Source organism: Aquarana catesbeiana, linkage group LG11 (genome assembly GCF_042186555.1).
Source record: "Aquarana catesbeiana isolate 2022-GZ linkage group LG11, ASM4218655v1, whole genome shotgun sequence".
NCBI lineage: Eukaryota > Metazoa > Chordata > Amphibia > Anura > Ranidae > Aquarana > Aquarana catesbeiana.
In genome coordinates, this window is record NC_133334.1 from 16,016,097 (window position 1) to 16,041,217 (window position 25,121).

General features: G+C 42.1%; 1 protein-coding gene across 1 annotated transcript in view; it reads left to right on the forward strand.

Annotated features, from left to right (window-relative positions):
- The first annotated feature begins 719 nt into the window (after nt 1-719).
- LOC141112922 (vomeronasal type-2 receptor 26-like) overlaps nt 720-25,121 on the forward strand; it is a 62,468-nt gene continuing 38,066 nt past the window's right edge. The window contains exons 1-4 of the mRNA XM_073606028.1: nt 720-772; nt 2,399-2,560; nt 17,199-17,490; nt 21,234-22,049. Coding sequence (XP_073462129.1) covers nt 720-772; nt 2,399-2,560; nt 17,199-17,490; nt 21,234-22,049 — 1,323 coding nt within the window. The remainder of the gene's footprint in view (nt 773-2,398; nt 2,561-17,198; nt 17,491-21,233; nt 22,050-25,121) is intronic.

Here is a 25,121-nt window from a genome sequence, read left to right on the forward strand (position 1 = left end):
AAGACATAGTACGACATAGTAAGCAAGATAGAACCGCGTGGCTTGGAGCCTACAAACATTCATATGATAACTAGTAACATACCTGTACCTGGTCTAACAAGAGTAACTAACCAATAATTCTATCAAAGAGGTGAATTAAGGAGTGGAAGCTGGTGAACATTCCGACCGGAAACGGTTAGAAAGATTAATAAAGATATGAAGACATAAAAAACATTTCACATCAAATAAGGTACAACTTGATCACATAGAGTGGGTGGAATGCCTAGGGGAGGGAATATGGGTGGTGAAAGAGTTGGAGGTGTCCTGGATCCTAAGTTTGCCCAGTGTATTGACAAGGTCTGCATGCAGGTACCAGTCCGTATAGCAGAAGGGAGTCATGTAAAAAGAGATCTCTTCTGGAGAGAAAGAATGTTCCATGAAGCAATGCCATCTAGCAATAAAGCATTTTAGCAATGTGGAATGTTGGGTGATCGTGTCCAATTTCTCAATGTGAAAAAGGGTTTGGAGTGCTTCTTTCACCAAAGCAATTTGAGACAGAGAAGGGTGGATCCAAGCTCACATTAGTGCCCTGCGAGCTGTCAGAAGGTAGATATGGACCCATTGAGGGAGAGAGTCACAGGTAGATGTCGATGAGGAAGCCTGCAAGGTGTCACAGGGAAAGGCATCTTTATGAGAACAAGATTGTTTGATGACAGTTGTGTTGCATTAAAGTTGTTAAAATGCTCCCTAAACCAGCTGAGTGTTCTGTGTCTGTAATGTGCTGGGGTGAAGAGTGAGTGAAACTGCAAATGGGCTCTGTGGGGAAGGAATCGTTGGCCTGTACAAGGGATGGCACTGTGATGGAGTAGTTCTCTTGGGTTTACCATTACTTGAAGCAGACTGGCTGCTTAGGGCTGTAGGATCCCATTGGCCTGGTGGAGTGTTGGTAGTGCCTGGAGCTACTGGGAATCAAGAGGCCTCTGGAGTCAAGAAGTTCCGTTTCTGATGTTGGACTGAGTAATAATGAGCCATGGATATGGCCTGAATTACCAAAACCCTCTATATCTGAATTTTCTGGAAAGCCCTTCCAGGATTCTGAGGCTTAGATGATCCTGCTGGAAAGGTGTTTGCAATTTTGACAAATCCCAGTCACTAGGGTGAGAGCCTGGTCTTAACAATCTGCTATACATTGGGCATAGTTGGCCTTAAAAATGACTGTAAACAGTTCCAAAATTATTGAAGTTTTTTTATGTTATCATAATGTATGGAACGTTTAAAAGCATCAGGTGTGCAGTAGTGTATTCAGGTTTTGTGCTGCCCTAAGCCTGACTAAACTTGTGCACCCCCTAATTTAAATATGACCCACCCCTTCATGTCAAGACCACACCTCTTGTTGTTTAAGACCCGCCCTGAAATTTTTGAGTAGGGACACTAGTTTTGGGGGCCTGGGAGGGGGGGGGAATGGATTCCCTTAATTTGCATAGACTTCCTCTCACTTCCTATTTGGCTATGGGGCAGGAAGTGAAGGGAAATCTCTGCAATGGGACAGGGATGGTAAAAAATAAACTGACAGGGGTTATAACCCTCCCTTACTCTATCCAAAATGAAAAAAAAAAAGTGTTGCCTATAGTTCTACTTTAAGCACAAATTTCTGATAATTTTATGGAGAGGACTAAGAAGATAGAACCATGCCAATGGTGCAGAAGAAAACATAAAGCACAGTGAGGAAGGTTTGTGGTCCAGGATGAGAGGACAGTCAAAATTAGAGGCGGCGCCCGCCCCCCTCCACAGTTGCGGAATGCCAGCCACCTGCATACTGGAAGCAGTGAGGCCACTTTATTGGGGTGCTAGACTAATTTGCCCAGTCCACCCCATAAGACTGGTGCTACACTAACAGCGTAGCGCAAGTCGGCGGGGACTCTTTCTGTGCTGCACCCCTGCAAAATGCTGCCCTAGGCCTGGGCCTTGTCGGCCTAGGCCAGGATACAGCGTTGCAAGTGGGTAAGAAAACAGAACAGACACATAATCATGAAAAGAAAGAGAGAAAAATGCTTTTTATCACATTACATATTTTATTAGAAATGCTTTATTTTCTATTTTCTATTTAACTATTGTTTTTAGAAAATCTTTTCATGTACATTTTAAGCAGACAAAAGCTTTAACTAAAATACAAAGACCTATTTTCCTCTTTTTTACAGCTAAATAAACTTGAGGTTCTAAATCTCTGCATTACACGTCTTTATAAACTGAGCACCGAGGGCTCCGAAGTGCTGCACCGACAGACACGGCAGCTCACACCATCCAGTGTACAGATTTTTTCCTCTGCATTTGTTCAGATTTAAGGAAATATTTAATTTTGTAAAACAATGTGGCTTGTTTTATTTGTGTGTTTAACATTATGTCTGATCAATATCCACAGTCCATCACCAGCTTGTCACCTGCAGATTGTACCAGCGTACGAGGATTATGAATTTTTTCAGGATGGAGACATCATCATCGGAGGAGTCTTCACCGTCAACTGTCTCACGGCCGGATACAAGATCCCTGAGAAGCCGAATCTTACTAAAATATTTTGTATAAAGTATGTAACTTGAACAAAAAAAGCATTTTGATACTCATATCTGTAAGGTAATGAAATAATGATGAACTGAACAATTGCAATCACGTCTAACAAACATAATTTATGATGCCAGATTATTGGATGACGGATTATGTATTGCTGCATTTTCCATATCATTTGCTCCCTTTATTCAAAACAAGTGACTGTGTTGCTTTTACTAATGCAAGAAAATTCTCTCTAAGTTGGTAGAAAAGTCTATACATTTGTCTATAAAACATCTTAAAAGAGGCACCCCCCCCCCCCAAAACAAATGAAAGTATTCTGCTGTAGAATAAGAAATCTATTGATCTTTCTGAAGACCCATGTCTCCTACCTCTGCCCTGTTGCAGAAATTACATATATTTCAGCAATCAATTGCTCTTCTATTTCAGGGACCGTTCACAGTCACTTTAAGCCCAAAAGAGTTTTTCCAGTGTTTTTGATTCACAAGTTTTCTACCATATAGATACTAAGGTGAATCTTTCAATAACTCAAATATTCCAGCAAACAAGCTAAGTTGGGTTACAACTCTTATCTAACCCGACCCGAATGTCTTCCCTATTCTCAGCTTTACAGTCATGATATAAAAATGAATCCATCACACATACCTCTGTGGGAAGCTTCAGATTCAAGCTGACTTTTTCTCACTTTTTGGCTCAGGTTAGTTTTAGGGCAATTAGGCCGTGCATATTATTGCTATTATACTACAACAGAGTTCAACCCAGTCAGACTTCATAGATCAATTTTGCTAACTTTATTGACTGGGGAGTAGGGATGGGCCAAACACCCCCCTGTTCAGTTTGCAGCAGTACTACCCAACAGGGGAAATGTTCTAACCTGAAAGGAGAACCCCATTCATGTCTATGGGAGCCGAACAGGATAATTCAAAAGTGCCCATTTTGAAGGCTTATATGCAAGTAATTAGCCATAAAAGGGGTATGGGGGTCTGGGTACTGACCTGGGGGACATGTATCAATATATATATATATATATTTTAAAAGCAATCATTTTTCCGGAAGCAGTGATTTTAATTATGCATAAAGTGCAGCAAAGAAAAAAAGAATTCTTTTAAATATAAGAAAAATCCCATTTAAAATGACTTGCGGTTACAATTGCCGACACCCGGCTATTAACCACTTGCCGACAGGCTCATGCCATTATATGTCAGCAGAATGGCTCTCCTATGCAAATGGGTGTACCTGTACGTCAGTCCACAAAACCAGGATAGCGGGAGCGCCGCGTGAGTGTGCCTGTCGGTCCCACGGACTCTATGTCTGCCGACAGCCTGCGATGTCCGCCAGCAACCTGCGATTGCGGCAAGGAGAGGCAGAACGGGGAACTGCCTATGTAACCAAAGCATTTCCCTGTTCTGCCTAGTGACATGACAGGGATCTGCTGCTCCCAGTGATTGGGAGCAGTGATCTCTGTCCTTTCAGTGGTAGCCCATTCCCCATACCATTAGAACACGCTGAAGAAACACACTTAACACCTTGATTGCCCCCTAGTGTTTAACTCTGCCAGTGACATTTATACAGTAATCATTGGCCATTTTTAGCTCTGATTACTGTATAAATGTCAATGATCACAAAATACTGTCAAAAGTGTCCGATCTGTCCGAAAAAAATCGCAGATCACAGCCATTACTAATAATAATAAAAAAAAAAATAATAAAAATACCATAAATAAGTATACTTTTTTTATATAGTTTTTCAATTTGTGTCAGCAGCAGTCCTCAATTTATAGTGCACCAAACACCACATTTCATTAAATAGAGTGCAACGAATCACCCATTTCCTATTATGTAATATATTTGTGTAATAAGCCACCCCTCATCATCATGGGAGGCCAACAAGGAGAGACAGATGTTCCCATGCCACTATGAGGGGGCGATCAGTGTCTGTATCCACAGTAAAGGTGGACGTGGTCCGTCCTCAGGCAGGGCACATTTGTCTCTGTTTACTGATATTGGCCATGCTATCCAGCCACAGCATGCAGAGGTGGTGGTGGACTGGCTTACTATTCCATCATCCTTGCTTGAAGATGTAGCTTAGATAGATTGAATTAACTATTTAGGCATAGGAGAATACCACTCCTGGGATGAAGGAAGACAATGATTTTTCCCTCCCCATTTTTCTTCCAATTAGTTGAACCAATATACCTTCAGATCTTATAATAAATACTTAAAATAAATTAATACATATACATATGACCAGATCAAACCAACATTAAAACTATTTCTGTATTTAATTTTGTATATTCTTCCAATATTATGGTTTGGTATTCAGCGTTCATCCTCCATGGACCATCGCATCCAGCCCCGTGACACTGGGTGTGTGTTCCCCTTTCCATCCGGCTTCCCCTTTCCATCCGGCTTCCCGGCATAGTGGGGAGACACAATCATTTTTGCGGTTCTCCCCAATTTGTGTTCCCCACAGATGAGCCCTTTCACTAGGGCCATTGTGAGGAGCCTTCTTCGTGCCGGCAGCTTCCCTTGAACACTGCCGGATTGTCAGTGACCTCACACGCACGTGGGTCATCCCGCACTCGCGCGTGACGTCGTGACGTCACATAATTGCATCGGAGGTGACGGCGAATGTCGGGGCTCACCCCTTCTGGAGCGCTGAGGGGGCCATGAAGATGGTGCTATCAAGCAATGGGAACGAGCAGGGGAGGTTTTGACGAGGAGGAGTCAAGCACCTGCAATTCACGGGCAATCAATTGAGACACAACATAAACCGGCAGTTCCCAGATGACCCTGAGGTGATCTCGGGAATGCCACCATTACATATATGAAGAAGCAAGCACTAGATAAGCGCAGTGCTTTGAACACACCAGACTGGCCGATATCGGTACTTCCTTGAACATTTCATCTACCCACATTTTTCCTCTCTGGGGCTCTTTGTATAACAATTACTGAGCACTGTTACTATATTTTGTTATTGTTGTAAAGTTATGGTTCTATTTACAACATTTCAAAACTCTCACCCAGCACTTTACACTCTTCATTTTGTTTAGCTTAACCAACACATGGACTTCTTCACCAGCACAGGCACCTAATGTATACTTCAAAGCTCTTTTTAATTTCCACAACTATTCAACATAGGTTTATTATTAACACTATATTGTTTTTTTTTCCACATCACCTTTACAGTGCTTTGTATCACGTTCGCATCATACCCCCACACTCTTTTTCATCATCACTTACACTACTGCACACTTAGCACATTCACTTTTACACCTTGATTAAATCGGGTACCAATACCCCCTTTTTTCATCCTATTCTAATTTAATTTATTCTACTTATATTAATCTGAACTAACTAAACTATAAATTAATCCAATTAATGGTTGAATCATACAATAAAACTAATATGTCCAATCAATATGAATTAAATATTTGATTCAGTACAGGCCAGTCTGTAGTCGTAAAGCTGTAGTAGATACTCACAGAATACCTGAATAATAAGATTTCTCAATGCCCAATTGCAGGTGTCTTTCCCCCTGTCCTCCCCTTCAGGTCCAAGAGCGTGGCCCCTTGCAAGTCCGATGGACTGTGGATCCACCTGGAGGGCGCCGAGGGGAGGTGTGGAGTCGGTGTGGTTGCTGAACACGAATGTTTTTTAACAATCTGGTTTGTGCGATACATCCTCACTCTTTCATCTACTTAATGGTAAATATACCTCCATGTATATGGAGATACATTTTTCGCACAATTTGAAATGTTGTAATGATGTTTTGTATATTATCAAATGTCTTAAATCAAATTTTATTTTTCGATATATTTCCCTAGAATATAAATGCCCCTGAAGAAGACCAGAATGGGTCGAAATGCAATGGGATAGTCATGTGGCTATTAATGTTGTTAATGCAATTGGCTAACTATGTTCTCCTGGGGGCCTCTTTGCTATGAGTGATGTTTTATGTTGTTGTTTGTAACGTGAACCAGAGTTTGTATTTTATAATAAATCTACTGTACAGTGGAACCTCGAATTACGAGCATAATACGTTCCAGGAGTATGCTCGTAATCCAAAGAACTTGCATATCAAAGTGAGTTTTCCCATTGAAGTCAATGGAAATGAAAATAATTGACTTCAATGGGATGCAATACCGCATGCGGCCAGATGCGGGGGCGCCAGAGAGCCTCAGAAACGCCCGAAAAGGTCTGTTCATGAGTCTTTCTGAGGTTTGCCGAGGTCAGTCAAACTGTCCTCGGGCCTTTCCGTGCATTTTCGAACTGCGCCGATTGGCGACTTTTGACTCTGCTCGGCTCCGGCGCCCCCCATCTCAGGCCAAAAGTTGTACTGCATACCACTTTTGCCTGAATCCTGCTTGTCTTGTGAGAAAAACCGAGTTACGATTTTTAAAAATTTAGTGCTCGTATTGCGAAAAGCTCGTTAACCGCGTTACTTGCAATCCGAGGTTCCACTGTATATTTGAACCTATTTTTAATTCTTGATTTATCTAATATTCCTATACAAATGTCTAAATGTTTTGCTGCTTAAAAAACCCCTGGGGAAACTTTCCATTCTTTGAACTAATACACCCTCATCCTCTATCACCCAAGCTGACACTAGTTCACAGTCCACTGCAGCTGGCCTATTCTGCCTAATTATCTACAGCTACTTCTGCCATAGGCTCAGCATGATGCACAGAGGAGTCAGCTGAATTATTTGAACACAGCATCAGCCACTTGCTTCTTGAGGATGCACAGACATTACTTGATTCTGATGTTGGTTCTGAGGTTGGGGAAGGGAGTAACATGAGTCCACAGAGAGAGGAGAACACTGATAAACAACAAATTGGCAGTCATATTCCCCCAGCGTATTGCCAAGTTGGCTCCAGTGATGAGGATGGAGGGGATGATGATGATGAGGTCACTGATGTTACTTGGGTGATGGTTAGAGCAGAGGAGGAAAGTGAGGGTGAGGCACAACACCAATTAGGCAGGATGTCCTCCAGAGGCAGCCATCATAGAACAGTAGGGAGCAGCCATCCTATTCCATCTGATTGTAGAGCTCTCTTCTTCCAGCCCACTTCCCACAGCTCAGCTGTGTGGGCCTTTTTTAGCACATGTGCAGTCGCTCGCACTGTTGCAATTTACAATCTTTGCCTCCAGCAGATCATGCATTGGAAAAACACCAGCTATTTGGGTATCACATGCATGAGAAGACATTTAAAGTGGTGTTCCGGCCAAAATTATACTTTTTAAATAAAAGTACCCCTATAATACACAAGCTTAGTGTATTCTAGTAAAGTTAGTCTGTAAACTAAGGTCTGTTGTGTTGGTTTATAGCAGTAGTTTGTTATTTTATAAACTTACAGCAGGCCGTGGCCATCTTAAGTGTGGGCATCTGAAGCCAGACTGTATTTCTTCCTGGATCTCATCCTTGCAGATCTCGCACATGCTCAGTGCAGCACAAGCAGTGTAATAGGTTTCAGGTCAGGTTCCCATAGCAGCAACAGTGTCAGAGGGAGTTGCCGCCCCTTCCCAGAAGGCACTGCAAACAGGAAATGATGCGATGGGCCACGGCCAGGGAGGAGAAAGTGAAAAATGAATACAGCAGATATACAGTAGGTGCTGAGAAATTTTTTTTAAAAATATCCAATTCGTTTACAGTGCACAGTTTAGTGAGGGATGCTGAAGAGTTGTAAAAGTGGGTGGAACTCCACTTTAACTCCCCAACACTCAGCCTATTGGCAACAGAACCCAAAGCCTAATTTTTCTGCAACTGTTTGACTGGGGTGTCAAATTTCTATTTTTTATAGCAAGGCCAATTATTGCTTTCATCAACAGTACCTCTAGAAAGTTATGGGGTGAAGGCACTACCAACACCCAAAGCCCAATTTTTCTGCACGTGTTACTCTGCAAAAGAGACAACAGACTTGTACTATAATTTGGCTTCTTCGCATAAGGTTTGCTCTCTGTGGTGCAAAACATTGTTATTTCCATCCATCCAAAGTCTACCAAAGAGACACCAGAATTTATCCAAAAAAATCTCTAATCTTGTTCCGAGTGCACTAAATTGTGGCCTAATCATACAGACTGGATCCCCAAGCCGTTGTTGATAAATTAAAGAAAGTTTGCAGGAAAAATCCATTTAAATGTCATTTTTTTTCTTTATAAATGTCAGTTTTGCTACAGCAGGTTCTATACAAAGTACAGATGTGCCACTTTACAGGCTGATTAAGGGGACCCCCCAGGCACTATATTTAAAGCAATTCTTCAATTTTATTGTTTCACTTTAAGCATCATGAAAATCACTGTTTCTTTAAAAACAGTATTTTCTTAAAGTTTTTTTTGCATTGGTACATGGCCCCCAGGGCAGTACCCAGGCTCCCATTCCCTTTTTATGGCCAACAACTTGCATATAAGCCTTCAAAATGGGAACTTTTGATTTTTTAAGTTCGGATCACATAGACTTCAATGGGGTTCATGGTTCGGGTCCAAACATTTGCGATGTTTGAGAGTTCTGGCACGAACCAAAACATAATAATATCACTTAGAAAACATATTTTTATTTTAATGACATTAAAATCACAGCTGATGATACTAATATCAAGGTCCTTGTTTGGGCACTTTGGGATTTATTTACTAAAACTGGAGAGTGCAAAATCTGTTGCAGCTCTGCATAGAAGCCAAACAGCTTTCAGGTTTTATTGCCAAAGCTTAATTGAATAAGCTGAAATTAGAAGCTGATTGGCTGCCATGCACAGCTGCACTAGATTCTGAGTGCACCGGTTTCAGTAAATCTACAATTTTCTGAAACCGCCCCCCCAAAAATCCATACCAGACCCTTATCCGAGCACGCAATCTGGCAGGCCTCAGGAAAAGGGGGGGACGAGAGAGCGCACTCCCCCTCCTGAACCGTACCAGGCCAGATGCCCTCAACATGGGTAGGGTGCTTTGGGGTAGCCCCCCAAAGCACCTTGTCCCCATGTTGATGGGGACAAGGGCCTCATCCCCACAACTGTTGCCCGGTGGTTTTGGGAGTCTGCGGGCAGGGGGGCTTATTGGGATCTGGAAGCCAATACTCTGTCTCTACCAGACACAATCTCCCACTTGTAAATTATCTTCTCTCATGCTTTCCCAAAGGAAACTATAAACTTTTGTGCTCTTTCACATTGTCCAGCTATAGGCGTATGAAATCCCACAGAATGCACTCCAGCAGGGGCATATCCTCAAAAGCAGGCAGGTCTGAGGAATGGTGACATCCTCACAGCGTCGGTGTCAATAGGATCTTTTGAGTAAAAGGGATGTGCAATATGCGGTGAGAAGAGCACTAATTTTAGAGGGCACTTTGATAATGAATCCTGAGGGGAATTGTAAAGCCCCTTTGTGAGTTGAGCAATGGCGGTCAGAACACAATTTTGCCAAGAGCTTACCCGTTTTGTTGCCATGTCTATGAAATTGGAAAGCTGAGTAAGACTGTTTTGTTGCTTCCTGCTGTGCAGCCCAGTAATCAAATCAAAAGTGCAGTTGGTTGCTTGCTAGGCTCGACAGTTAGCAGGGGTATGGCTCTGGGTCAGGGAAAGATGAGCAAGACAAAGATATTTGCTGGCCTGTTGGTATTTAAGATGAGAATGTCTTTTGAATTGGGAGGTATAGGAGATAATGCACTCTCTGAGAAAAAACCTTGCCAGGTTCCCAAAATAGATAAGGGGTAGTCACATGGGCTCCATTGGTTTCAGAAAATTCCACCCAGCCATCAGGTGTGTTTGAAGTCATCGTTGTTTGCAAGGTAGGAGAGGAAGTGCCACTTGCCCACGGGACGAGGGGATTTGAGCCCTGACAGCTGCATGATGATAGAACTGTGGTCTGAGATGACCATGTCACCTATGTCAGAGGAGATCACCAGAGGAAGTAGGGCAGAGGAACAGAGGAACAGAAAAGGTATATTTATGGTTGGTAGGATGAGAAGTGCACCATACATCTAAGAGATGGAGCGTAGAGATCGAGTGGGCACGCATAGTGGAGGCTGTGGTCTGAGGAGTCCATCAATTGAGGCCCGGAGTACGAGCCTTGGAGGGGTGCGTAACTGAATTAAAATCACCACCAAGAAGATTACAGAGGTGTTAAGGGGCCGTCTGCTACCAGGTGAGTCTCCTGAAGGAGACAATATCTGTCCACAGGTGTTTCAGGTGTCACAAAATTTGCAAGCATTTATTAGGGGAATGCAGCCCTTAACATTCCATGAAATTACCTTCAGATGATCCCCAGCATCCAAAGGAGCCATGGCTTTTGCAATGAAGTGAAGTAAAGCAGTCCAAAAAAGGGCAATACCGCATCAGGTATCGCCCTGTCGAGCTCGGTATCATTGTTGTACTGGTAGAATCTTACGAAAATAAAGAAAAAAAAGCAAATAACAAATTAGGCAAAACAGAAGCAACAAGAAGGATAGGCCTCAAACAGAACATTATGGACTTTACATCTTTCCACACGGAGCTAACTCCCAGAATGCTCCCGCAGTGGGTGCTTCCTCTAGGACAAAGAGCATTGAACAGCTACAAGGTGGGGAAGAGGGCATAGGGAAAAGATAGTAGGATGGAAGAATAGAAGGAAGGGGAGAGGAGGAGGGGGAGAGCGAGGGGAAGGAGGGAGAGGAGGGAACCCAGTAATTCAAGGTGCCTGTGCAGCAGATGAAATGGCAATTGGTGAAGGCGAATATAAGAGAGTTTATGCAAGAGAAATAAAATGGGCCAGATTCCTACTTTCCATAATGGGGAGAGCCCATATGTTCAAAGAGAGAAACCAATTTGTAGTATCTAGCAGATAAGAAAACAAACTAAAAACCAACCAGAGGGCGTTAACAAACAATTAGAGTAAACCAAGTGTAAGCTTAGATAGAGTAGTTCAGCAGTTTACAGAGATTCCATCTGGAAGGCCAAAATGAACACGCTTATGAGAAGGCTTCTGAGGGCTCTGTGGATTCCATGAGGATAAAGCACATGTTCTAGGGGAGGAGGGTCCATGAGAGGGGGAATATTCTTCTTGATCCATAGCTGTGAGCTGAGTAGTGTTGAGGTAGTGCTCCTCCTCCGAGGGAGATATGAAGAAGATGCAGTCTACAGTGGAGGGCTGAATATGGAGAACAGCCAGGCATGCCAAGGCAAATTTGACATAGTTGTTGTAGAGGTAGGAGCAGATGCATGAGAAGGCTTTCCGTTGGAGCAGCACCTCAATGGAGTAGTCAGCAAAAAGTAGTAGCGGATGATCAGTGGAAAGATTACGTATCCACAGGAATTTTTTAAGAAAGGCATGTTTGTTGGCATAATTGAGGTAGAGGACAATTAGCGTTCAAGGCTTGAAATGGGACTCTGAGGGTTGCCCAATGTGATGAGCACGCTTCACCAGGCATTTTGAGCGGAGATGGATGAAGGGAACTGCTGCGCCAACTTAAGATGCGGAAGCAGTCAACACTAACAATAAGACTAATTGTGCAAAGCAACTAAGAAAACAATAAAGTGTAGCGCTATAACTGTTGTAAAAATCTACATTGGGGGTGTAGAATCACAATGGTGAGAGTGATATCAGAAAACTCACAAGTGTATAAACAACCTCTGCGTTTCGTGCTAAAAACAGAGAGTAAATGTTTTCAGAAATTCACGACTAGGTGAATGTCTTTAAACAGTGCAAGTGTATCTCATTGAAGGTCACATCCAAAAGAGCAAAAATTAAAATAAAAAATAAAAACAAAAAATTAGAAATAAATAAAAAAGGCTAAACCCAAGTGTATGGAAAGTCTGGGATATTACACCAACATGTTCATGCAGACATATAAAGGCAAATCTATATGTCTGATGTGGCTACAAAAAACAGAAGTTATAAACAAAGGAATATAATGGAATGGCTGATGGACATATACATAATAAAAAGTCTGTATGGATTGACAGTTCTTGGAGGTACAGGATGTTCAAAACTTGTGTATATGTCTTTCACCGCAAGGTGTACGGTATACCAGTATCCAGGGCCAAATCTTCTTACAAAATGCACACTTCAACTGAGAGAAATGAAATGCCCTTACCAGAGATGTTGGACTCACTGGCCATTGGCGGTGAGTCATATAAGCTTGTACCGTCTGAGCAGTAGGGTTAACGTTGGTTCCAATTTTGGAGAAGTGCCGGATAGGCAGGTAGGACCTCACGGCTTTAACTCTCCTAGAAGGGATGAAGGTAGGCCTGATACTCCTCTTCTCGTTTTCCTTAATCAGGTTTCTTATCCGGATGTAGGCTGGGATCTTCCACCGGGTTCTACTTGCTCAGCGGCAACCCCCCACATATAGTACGGAAGAAACAAAGAAACAAGGCTTCCACATAGTGTAAATTTGGTAGTACAAGGAAAAATTTATTGATAAAAAATATTTCCAATAAGTAGTAAAACGGGTGGTAAAAATGTGGTTCAACTGAACAGAGTTAGTGCAGTAAAAAGGTAGCTGGGGTAGCGTACAGAGCCCGACGCGTTTCATCTGCTAAGACTTCGGCTGGGGTATAGGCTAACCAGCCACCAACTGCGCTTTATATAAAACTGAAATACAAATCATAAAACATCAATTGGGAACACTTGTGCGGCGTGACTTCTGGGTTTACGGGCAGTCCATGTCATCACGTATGGAGAAGGGAATGAGGAACCAAGCCTCTATGTCGTCCTCCAATCAAGCGCTTCCAAGTGTTCATCAGTGATAGGAGTCACATGACCGCCACGTCATTCGGCGTTAGCGTGATGATGCGGTATACACTCAGAAAGAATGCATCATCGGAGGCAGGAAGTGCAAATGCATACCAGCTCAGTTTGGAATGCAAACACGTTGCAAGAAACCAAAACTGGCTGCTTATTGGATAGATGTAAGCCAACACTCAGCTTAAAAGAAGACAAAGATTATAAATAAAAAATATAGAAAGGTATAATACTATACTTTGATCGACGGGCCCTCACACCATACATACTGCATCAAAGTTACATGCATGTTAAAAACACATATCGCTCAAAACGAAAATGTCAGAACGGGCAACTGTATATGGGTGGAATATACTGTGTCTTAATCAGAGCCTTATGGGTGGAATATACTGTGTCTTAATCAGAGCCATTTGTGATAGGTGATTAGAAAACAATGAATGTGTATAATACACTCAATCTCTATTAAGAGAGAGTAATGGAAGAACATAGTAGTGTGTATATCAAAATACCAAAGTGACATCACAGTTGGGGTAAAATAATAGGAGCTCTATATAGTAAATGGTGTAGAAACAGTAATAAATCACCAATAATATTAAACATACTCAATTCTCATAAGGAGATAATAATGGGAAAACATTGTGGTATATATCTCTAGTAGTACTAGACAAAAAAATGTGAAAAAATACGTAGATAAAATTAAAATTAAAAAATAAATAAAAAGGGTAAAAGTAGAAATAACGGACGTCTACACTAAACGTGATCCCAGACTGGATAGTAACCAAATAAATTCTACCAGGTACTTAAAATGCATCTATTAAATTTAAAAAATTTTAAAATATATCCTATGGTTGTGAATCACCCCCAAAAGGGAAAAAATCTACATTCTAAACGACACAAACAATGGTAGACATTCAAGATTGATTTATAAATGCATTTATGTCCCAGTCAATATTTAGTCCGTGGGGCGTATAGCATTTCATTTGATGAACATGTTGGTGTAATATCCCAGACTTTCCATACACTTGAGTTTAGCCTTTTATATTTATTTCTAATTTATTGTTTTTATTTTTTATTTTATTTTTTGCTCTTTTGGATGTGTCCTTCAATGAGATACACTTGCACTATTTAAAGACATTCACCTAGTCGTGAATTTCTGAAAACATTCACTCTCTGTTTTTAGCACAAAGCGCAGAGGTTGTTTAGACACTTGTGAGTTTTCTGATATCACTCTCACCATTGTGATTCTACACCCCCAATGTAGATTTTTACCACAGTTATAGTGCTACACTTTATTGTTTTCTTACCTATATTGAGCGGAGACCCAACTGCTCTGGGGTAGTAGTGGAATGTGTAGGATTCTGATAGCCCTACGATGCGCAAATTGTTGCATATTGATCGATTTTCCAGGTCATTAACCTTATCTTGAAGCTCCCTTTGAATGTTAGAGAGTCTAACCACTCACGTTTGACTCGAACATCAGCTGTTCGCCAGTTCGCCGAACAGCGAACAATTTGGGGTGTTCGCGGGAAATTTGAATGCCGCGGAACACCCTTTAAAAGTCTATGGGAGAAATCAAAAGTGCTAATTTTAAAGACTTATATGCATGGTATATAATAAAGATGAATTTTGCACAATATTAAATAACTATATGTAACTACATACTATCACTTTGAAACAAGTTTAGCATTTCATCATCCAACGAGCGCGAAGGACATTTTTATTCACTTATATGCATGGTATTGTCATAAAAAGTATTTAGGGACCTGGGTCCTGCCCCAGGGGACATGGATCAATGCAAAAAAAAGTTTTAAAAATGGCTGTTTTTTCGGGAGCAGTGATTTTAATAATGCTTAAAGTGAAACAATAAAAGTGTAATATCCCTTTAAATTTCGTACCTGGGGGGTGTCTATAGTATGCCTGTAAAGGGGCACATGTTTCCCTTGTTTAGAACAGTCTGACAGCAAAATGACATTTCAAAGGAAAAAAAGTCATTTAAAACTACTTGCAGCTATTAATGAATTGCCGGTCCGACAATACACATAGAAGTTCATTGATAAAAACAGCATGGGAATTCCCCACAGGGGAACCCCGAACCAAAATTTAAAAAAAAAATGACGTGGGGGGTCCCCCTAAATTCCATACCAGGCCCTTCAGGTCTGGTATTTATATTAAGGGGAACCCCAGCCAAATTTTTTTAAAAAAATGGCGTGGGGTCCCCCCAAATATCCATACCAGACCCTTATCCGAGCACACAACCTGGCAGGCCACAGGAAAAGGGGGGGACAAGAGTGGTTGTTGGGCGAGTAGTTTTAAATGACTTTTTTTCTTTGAAATGTCATTTTGCTATCAGACTGTTCTAAACACGGGAAACATGCGCCCCTTTACAGGCATACTATAGACACCCCCCAGGTATGAAATTTAAAGGGATATTACACTTTTATTGTTTGACTTTAAGCATTATTAAAATCACTGCTCCCGAAAAAACGGCCATTTTTAAAACTTTTTTTGCATTGATCCATGTCCCTTGGGGCAGGACCCAGGTCCCCAAACACTTTTTATGACAATAACTTGCATATAAGCCTTTAAAATTAGCACTTTTGATTATTCGTGTTCGTGTCCCATAGACTTTAACGGTGTTCGCATGTTCGAACAAATTTTTTGCCTGTTCGCAAGTTCTGGTGCGAACCGAACAGGGGGGAGTTCGGCTCATCCCTAGCCACCACTGCAGATACTTCTGCAGCTTCATCTTCAATAGGGGAGATCAGCTGCTCAGTCTGTGTGATTCACAAGGCTTGGATTTGTAGATCCTGATGCCGTTGCTCTAGGCCTTTAAGAACCGCTTGGTCCACAGCCTCAGTGATCATGGGGGTGAGGAGTGCTACCACTGCTTGGGCAATGCCAGCTGGAGAAGCAGGATCCATCAGTGCTGGCAAGCCATGTGTCTGAGGCTGCTGACATGCCACTGAGGCGCCAGAGTCAGTGTAAACAGTGGGTGACATATTGGCTGCATTGGGAGCTGTGTCCCCTGTGGCTGTTTGGGAAGCCAAGACTGTGTGGAGGAGCAATCACTCTGCAAAGCAATGCATGGTGTTTCCCTGGGCAGTGTTGTGGCAGCAGGGGGTATACCTCAGGTGGTGGTAGGCTTGAAAAGCAGGGAAAGAAGGAGCGCAACGGGAGCCAATGCAACCTAGCTCCTCTCCATGTGGCGTCGGAACTGGAATTCTCGGTTTTAGTTTAATGTTCAGAACTTCAGCACAATTCAGCAAAACTCCTGCAGAACAAACTGAGATACATTTTACTCCCAGACAAGCTTCCCTCCTGGTGTTGAGAGTGGAATGGTCTGTTATGGTTCAGGAAAGGGGTCGCCTGTTAGCTGCCCCTTTGCCATTCCCTTCCAGCTAGGCTGCACATAATGGTCTGGAGTTGATTCCAGGAGGACTGCATCCCTTATTTTTTTTTGTTTTTTGAGTGATGCCCCCTTCAAAACCCATAAGGAAAGGACTAGGCTATGACCATATCTGATCAATGAAATCACCCAGGATAGCTGCTGGATTGGTCACAATTTAAAACAAAGATGGGGGGCAGCTGTAAACTGACTAGTTAGTTACTGTACTGATACCAACATTAAATGACTTCCTTCTTCAGTAGCCAATAATTCAGGTGGTGGGTGAACTTACCAATACAAACCATTTAGTTTGTCCACTCAGCAAATGGCAAACAGCTTGGGTTGAGGTTGAACTCATGACTGACTTGAACCTGAAGCTCATGCCTATTGGTAAGCCAGTTTATGAGATATTAACACAAACAATACTGATTTCTGTATCTGTCTAAGTTCAACTTTAATGGGTTGGTATAAGCTTTTTTCATTTCCCTTTTGGTATTAAACTAAAAAGTGTTAGGAAACTGGTGACCTCTTGTACCCATATTATGAATCAATTATATTAACAGACCCATGCAACATTACTACAAGAATATTCAAATGTTCCTTTTTGCCATTGACCAAATGAATAAAAATCCAACAATCCTGCCTAATGTGACCCTAGGATATCATCTTTATGACTCCTGTTCTGATCCCAGAAAAGCCATTAAAAGTGTTTTACAGATTTTATCCGGAACGGGAGAGACTATCCCAAATTATTCCTACCGAGACTACCAGAAATTAGCTGGTTTTATTGGAGACCAGAGTTTAACCACAACCTTGCCTATATATCAACTGTTATTTGTATATAACTACATGCAAGTGAGTATAATAACATGAATTATGTCTGAAGTCTGGTATATCAGGGCTGTTTTGTCAGTCTCATCTGTTATTTATTTATTTTTGCATAAACATTTTCATAAAACTTTTTAACATTGCAGAAGTGCAGCATATCTATCATATGCATAAGCATACAGGTACAATTAAAAACATATATATATATTTGTAAATATTTTATTCTATCTTTTCATGTGACAACACTGGAGAAATGACACTTTGCTACAATGTAAAGTAGTGAGTGTACAGCTTGTATAACAGTGTAAATTTGCTGTCCCCTCAAAATAACTCAACATACAACCATCAATGTCTAAACCACTGGCAACAAAAGTGAGTACACCCCTAAGTGAAAATGTCCACATTGGGTCCAAAGTATCAATATTTTGTGTGGCCACCATTATTTTCCAGCACTGCCTTAACCCTCTTGGGCATGGAGTTCACCAGAGCTTCACAGGTTACCACTGGAGTCTCTTCCACTCCTCCATGATGACATCACGGAGCTGGTGGATGTTAGAGACCTTGCGCTTCTCCACCTTCCATTTGAGGATGCCCCACAGATGCTCAATAGGGTTTAGGTCTGGAGACATGCTTGGCCAGTCTATCACCTTTACTCTCAGCTTCTTTAGCAAGGCAGTGGTCGTCTTTGAGTGTGTTTGGGGTCGTTATCATGTTGGAATACTGCCCTGTGGCCCAGTCTCCAAAGGGAGGGGATTATGCTCTGCTTCAGTATATCACAGTACATGTTGGCATTCATGGTTCCCTCAATGAACTGTAGCTCCCCAGTGCCGGCAGCACTAATGCAGCCCCAGACCATGACACTCCCATCACCATGCTTGACTGTAGGAAAGACACACCTGTCTTTGTACTCCTCACCTGGTTGCTGCCACACGCATCAGACACAATCTGAACCAAATAAGTTTATCTTGGTCTCATCAGACCAAAGGACATGGTTCCAGTAATCCATGTCCTTAGTCTGCTTGTCTTCAGCAAACTGTTTGCGGGCTTTCTTGTGCATCATCTTTAGAAGAGGCTTCCTTCTGCGACGACAGCCAAGCAGACCAATTTGATGCAATGTGCGGCGTATGGTCTGAGCACTGACAGGCTGACCCCCCACCCCTTCAACCTCTGCAGCAATGCTGGCATCACTCAAACGTCTATTTCCGAAAGACAACCTCTGGATATGACGCTAAACATGTGCACTCAACCTTCTTGGTCGACCATGGTGAGGCCTGTTCTGAGTGGAACCTGTCCTGTTAAACCGCTGTATGGTCTTGGCCATCATGCTGCAGCTCAGTTTCAGGGTCTTGGCAATCTTCTTATAGCCTAGGCCATCTTTATTCAGAGCAACAATTCTTTTTTCCAAATCCTCAGAGAGTTCAGGTGCCATGTTGAACTTCCAGTGACCAGTATGAGAGAGTGAGAGCGATAACACCAAATTTAACACACTTGCTCCCCATTCACACCTGAGACCTTGTAACTCTAACAAGTCACATTACACCGGGGAGGGAAAATGGCTAATTGGACCCAATTTGGACATTTTCACTTAGGGGTGTACTCACTTTTGTTTCCAGCGGTTTAGACATTAATGGCTGTGTGTTGAGTTATTTTGAGGGGACAGCAAATTTACACTGTTATACAAGCTGTACACTCACTACTTTACATTGTAGCAAAGTGTTATTTCTTCAGTGTTGTCACATGAAAAGATAGAATAAAATATTTACAAAAATGTGAGGGGTGTACTCACTTTTGTGAGATACTGTAGATATACATTATTCAATATTAATGCCAAAATGTCTCAATTTATGCCAGGGTATGCAAACTTTTGAGCACAGCCCCGGAAGATTTTACCCCCTTCCTGACCAGAGCACTTTTTGCGATACGGCACTGCATCGCTTTAACTGACAATTGCGCGGTCGTGCGACGTTGCACCCAAACAATATTGATGTCCTCTTTTTCCATAAATAGAGCTTTCTTTTGGTGGGATTAGATTACCTCTGCGGTTTTTATTGTTTGCGCTATAAACAAAAAAAGAGCGACAATTTTGAAGAAACTGCAAAATTTTTTGCTTTTTGCTATAATTAATATCCCCAAAAATATATAAAAAAAACTATTTTTTTCTTCAGTTTAGGTGGATATGTATTCTTCTACATATGTTTGGTAAAAAAAATCACAATAGGCATATACTGATTGATTTGCGCAAAAGTTATAGCGTCTACAAAATAAGGGACAGTTTTATGGCATTTTTATTATTGATTTTTTTTTTATTAGGAATGGCGGCGATCTGTGATTTTTATTGGGACTTTGACATTATTATAAAGGACATGTCGGACAATTTTGACACATTTTTGGGACCATTGGCATTTTTACAGCGATCAATGCTATAAAAATGCATTGATTACTATAAAAATGTCACTGGCAGTGAAGGGGTTAACCACTAGGGGGCGATCAAGGGATTAATGTGTTCCCTATTGTGTGTTCTAACTGAAGGGGGGAGGGGACTGTGCAGGGGAGATGACAGAATGCTGTTCATGCTCTGTATGAACAGACGATCTGTCTGTTCTCCCCTCAGATAATCGGAAACTGTGTGTTTACACACACAGATCCTGGTTCTCGGTGTGCCCCTAATGATTGGAGGAGCCCGGCGGTGATGGCGACCGCCAGGCACTCGCATCGGCTCCGTGGGCGAGCAGGGGGCATGCACCCGCCCCCCTAGTGGCCGAATATGTTACCGACGTAACATGATGGTGATTCACGCAGCCGAGCCATGTTGCCGCAGTACAGCTGCGGCGGCTGGTTGGCAAGCAGTAAAATAAAAGACAGTTGTTTGGCATGATCAGTCATATTTTCAATAATAATGTCAACATTTCACAATTTCTGCCAGGGTATGCAAACTTTTGGGCACAACTGTATGTATACCTGTACTCTCCACTACATCCATTGCTCCATCAGAGAACATAGACACATAAGCAGTGACTAGTAATCAGTAATCATAAATAGTGAACATAATTTAGCTCCTTTCATTTTGATCCCAGCAGAGGATCTGGCATTAGTAAAGATAACTTAGAACAAAAACTAAAAGGCTCCTAACGGGTCCTTGTGTTTTTCTATGGTGTTCCACACTGTGTATTGCCATATCCCTCAACTGTTGGCTCTAGCATAATGTTGGACTATAGCTGTAAACACCTCCTACAGGTAACGGAACCTTTACACTAAAAAAAAAACAGTTGGTGTAAAAGTGGCAATGGCTAGCTGTAGGCTGAAAGCTTTTTTTTTTTGTCAATGAGGACCATAGCCTACATGTGATCACTATGTCATATGTGGATACTGATGATCATTAGTTGCATTCCATCTGTCAGTGACAGAAGGGATTGAGAGGCAGCAGTCATGCAAAGTTTCCACTAGTGGCCCTCAAAGGGAGGCAATCTTTATAGCTTTATGGATCTGCAAGAAAAAAGTTTTTAGGTGGCTATGAGGTGAATGTCACTTTTTCCTGCTGAAGTGCAGATTTTGGTGAATGAGGGTATATGTTGCTTGGCCCACTGAATGTGCAGATTATTCTTTATGTGGATGTATTTCATGGACGCAGCTAAGGATTTGTATGTAAATGTTTAGAGAATGTGCAGTAAATCTCATTTTAGAAAAAGTGTGTCTTCCTAAATCCTTTGAAGCTTAGCCATTTCTTGTAAGTTTATAGCCAAAATGTTGAAACACATCGTCCTGTGTTTTAGGTCAGTTATGGGGCAGTGGATCATACTTTGAACGACAGAGCTAGCGTTCGCATTTTTTACCGTACAGTCCATGATGACTTTATGATTTATCATTATATATCAGAATTACTGAGACATTTTGGATGGACTTGGGTTGGAATAATAACATCTGCAGATGAAAGTGGAGTAAAAGAATCATCTTGGTTATTTAGAATTTTGTCATATTTTAAGTATTGTGTGGCATTTATAATAACAACTGGTATCAATGTATTAATGCCTGATAGTCGTGCTTTGGAAAGTGTATATAGCACCATTGAGAAATCATCGGTAAAAGTGATCATACTCTGTGGAACATATCATGATGCCATATTTCATTCCTCACGGAGAAGATTATTCAAGGATGTAACATTCATCCTCCCTCCTAATTGGGCCTCAAATATTCCTCTTTTAGAAAAGTATCCAGATATTTTGAATTGTAGCTTATCCTTGAACTTTTGGTCTGAAGCTGATAAGAATTTTAAGAATTTTGTTGATGGTTTCCATCCAATGATCCGCCCAAAAGACAAGTTACTTGAAAATCTGTGGATGACAACACTTTTCTGCTTGTCAGGGAACACAAAAAAAGATACTTTGTATGAAAATCTTTATCGTATTTCTCTTCACAATTGTACGGGTCAGGAACATTTACCAGACTCCGGAGATTATTCATCTAACAGAACTACAGATCCTGTGTATCGCGCGGTGGAACATGTGGTTAATGCTCTACAAATTCTGTACTCATCTCAGAATTATTCTTCTCTTAAAGGTCAGACAGATGAAGGAAAATATAGACACAAGGTGAGCACAAATGTGGCCAAAAAATAGACTTTTATTAGAATCCTTCAGTGGAGATGTGTCAACGAGTCATGATTTGTGACAAGTGACCAACTTGCAGCTTACTGTTTGTAACATTAGGTATAGCAGATTAGCCATCCCAATGGACAACTAAAGAAGTAAGTACAACAGGTTGACAACACTGCTGAAATTTGTGAAGCATCAGCTTAGTGTTGTCAACCTGAAACAGGAAGTGCTGCTCTCTGGCTAAGAAACTTTGCAACACATTTACAAAAAAAGAATATGCTTAACCACCTCAATAAAGGGCACTTACACCCCTTCCTGCCCAAGCCAATTTTCAGCTTTCAGCGCTGTCGCTGTTTAAATGACAATTGCGCAGTCATACAACACTATACCCAAACAGAATTTTTATCATTTTGTTCCAACAAATAGAGCTTTCTTTTGTTGGTATTTGATCACCTCTGGGGTTTTTATTTTTTTCTATCAAATAAAAAAAGTCCTAAAATTTTGAAAAAAAAAGTTTTCTTTTTTTTCTGTTATAAAATTTTGTAAATAAGTATGTTTTCTCCTTAACTGATGGGCACTGATAATGCGGCACTGACAGGCACTGATAAGGTGGCACCAATGAGGTGGCACTGATGGGCACTGACGGGCACTGACGATGGGCACTGATAGGTGGTACTGATAGGCACTGGTAGGTGGCACTGATATGCAGCACTGATGGGTATTGATAGGCAGCACTGATGGGCACTCATGGGTGGCACTGGTGGGCACTGATGGGCACTGATAGGTGACACTGATGGCCACTGAAAAGCTGCACTGATGGGTACTTAGTGGTGGCACTGCTAGGTGGCACTGTTGGGCACTGATAGCCGGCACTACTGGGCACTGATAGGCGGCACTTCTGGGCACTGATGGGCACTGATATGCGGCACTGATAGATGGCATTGATAGGCATCACTGATGGCACTGGCACTGGCTGGCATTTGGGATGGGCACTGATTGGCATTTCCCTGGTGGTCTAGGGTGGCATACCTGGTGGTCCAGGTTGGTGCCAATCCCTGCTGGTTCTGGCAGCATCCTGGTAGTCTTGGGTGGGCACCTGAGGGGGGCTGCACTGATAAACAATCAGCACAGACCCCCCCTGTCAGGAGAGCAGCCACTCAGATCTCCTGTACTCGCATCTGTCAGACGCGAGTGAGGAAAAGCCGATCAACGGCTCTTCCTGTTTACATTGTGATCAGCCGTGATAGGACATGGCTGATCACATGGTAAAGAGCCTCCGTCAGAGGCTCTTTACCGAGATCAGTGTAGCGGTGTGTCTGAATGATACACTGCACCACCGATCCCCGCGATGTGCTCCTCAGGGGCACGTGAGAGCGGTCGTTCTGGGAGGACGTCATATGATGCCCACCCAGAACGAGAGCTGCGCCGCCTGGTGAGGCAGTTAATAACACTATATATAGTGAGGCATCATATGAAATATACCAAAAATAAATTTAGCGTTCACATACTCTCTTCCTGTTGTCTTGTCTAGATATATATTTAGGTGTCAGGAAAAATTAATGGTGCTACAAAAAGGTTTGGTTTGTGCCAGAACTCTCGAACATCGCAAAACTTTGGTAACAAGCCACTAACCATATTGAAATCTATGGGACCCTGAAAAAATTTAAATTCCTAATTTTGAAGTCTTATATGCAAGTCATTGGCCATAAAAAGGGTATGGGGGCCCAGCTACTGCCTTGGGGGACATGTATCAATGCAAAAAAAAACTTTGAAAAAAGATTGTTTTTAAGGGAGAAGTGATTTTAATGATGCTTAAAGTGAAACAATAAAAATGAAAATTCCTTTAAATATAAGGCCTACGGGGTCCCCTTAGTCTGAATGTAAAGTGGCCCATTTGTACCATGTATAGAACCTTCTGCAGCAAATCTGACATTTATAAAGAAAAAAAAATACATTTAAATTGATTTTCCCTGCAAGCTCTATATGATGAGGCCACAATTTAGTGCACTCGAACAAGATTAGAGATTTTTTGGATACATTTTGGTGTCTCTTTGGCAGACTTTAGATGGAAATAACAAAGTTTTGCACTACAGTGAGCAAGCCTTATGTGAAGAATCCAAATTATAGTACACTCAGGACAAGATTAAAAAATGTTATTAGATAAAGCCTGGTGTTTCTTTTGCCAACTTTGGATAGAAGTAAAAGGTACGGAAAAATTGGGTGTTGGTAATGCCTTCACACCATAACCCTCATAGAGGTACTCTTGACAAAAGCAAGAAATGGCCTTGCTGTAAAAAAATGAAATTTGGCACCCCTGTCACGCAGCTGCAGAAAAATTGGTCTTTGGGCGATGGTGGTGCCTTCACCCCGTAACCTTTTAGAGGTACTCTTAATAAAAGCAAGATTTGGACTTGCTGTAGAAAATTAAAATTTTATGCACCTGTCAAACACAGAAAAATTGGTCCTTGGGTGTTAATTGTGCCCATGAGGTCAGAGATGGGAGACGTGAGGATGTGGGGACATAACGTCCGTCATGGAAGGAGGGGCCTGAGTGTGTTAGCTGGCCGGGAAGCGGACGCCGACCCGAGGAGAGCTGCAGCTGTACACGGCGGAGGAGACGATATGAGAGACGCTTCGTCCCCGCAGAGGATACCTACGCTGGCCGATCCAGAACCCAGACGCCACAGCGGCGACCCCCGCTCATAGAGAGATATGGGATCAGCTGGACTGTGACAGAGCGGGACGGCATATGAGAACGGTGGGGGGCCGACCCCCCCTACCTTCCCTCACCGAGCCTCCACCCCGATTTCCCTGTGTGTGAGCGCCCTAAGACCTATTCATTGTGGCCCCTGCAGAACCCTCGCAGACCAAGAGGTTCCATGTGGCTGACAAGGTGAAGACTGGGAGGGAACCCGGATATGTTGAGTAACAGGAGCCGATGAAAAAGAGCACGGAAGGGCAGAAAAGAGAGGTACCCCGTAAGGGATGGTAGAGGATAGCACTGGATTTGTATCATTGTTACAGTATATGAGAATAATCTGCCGGTTACTAAATGGGATTGTATCATAG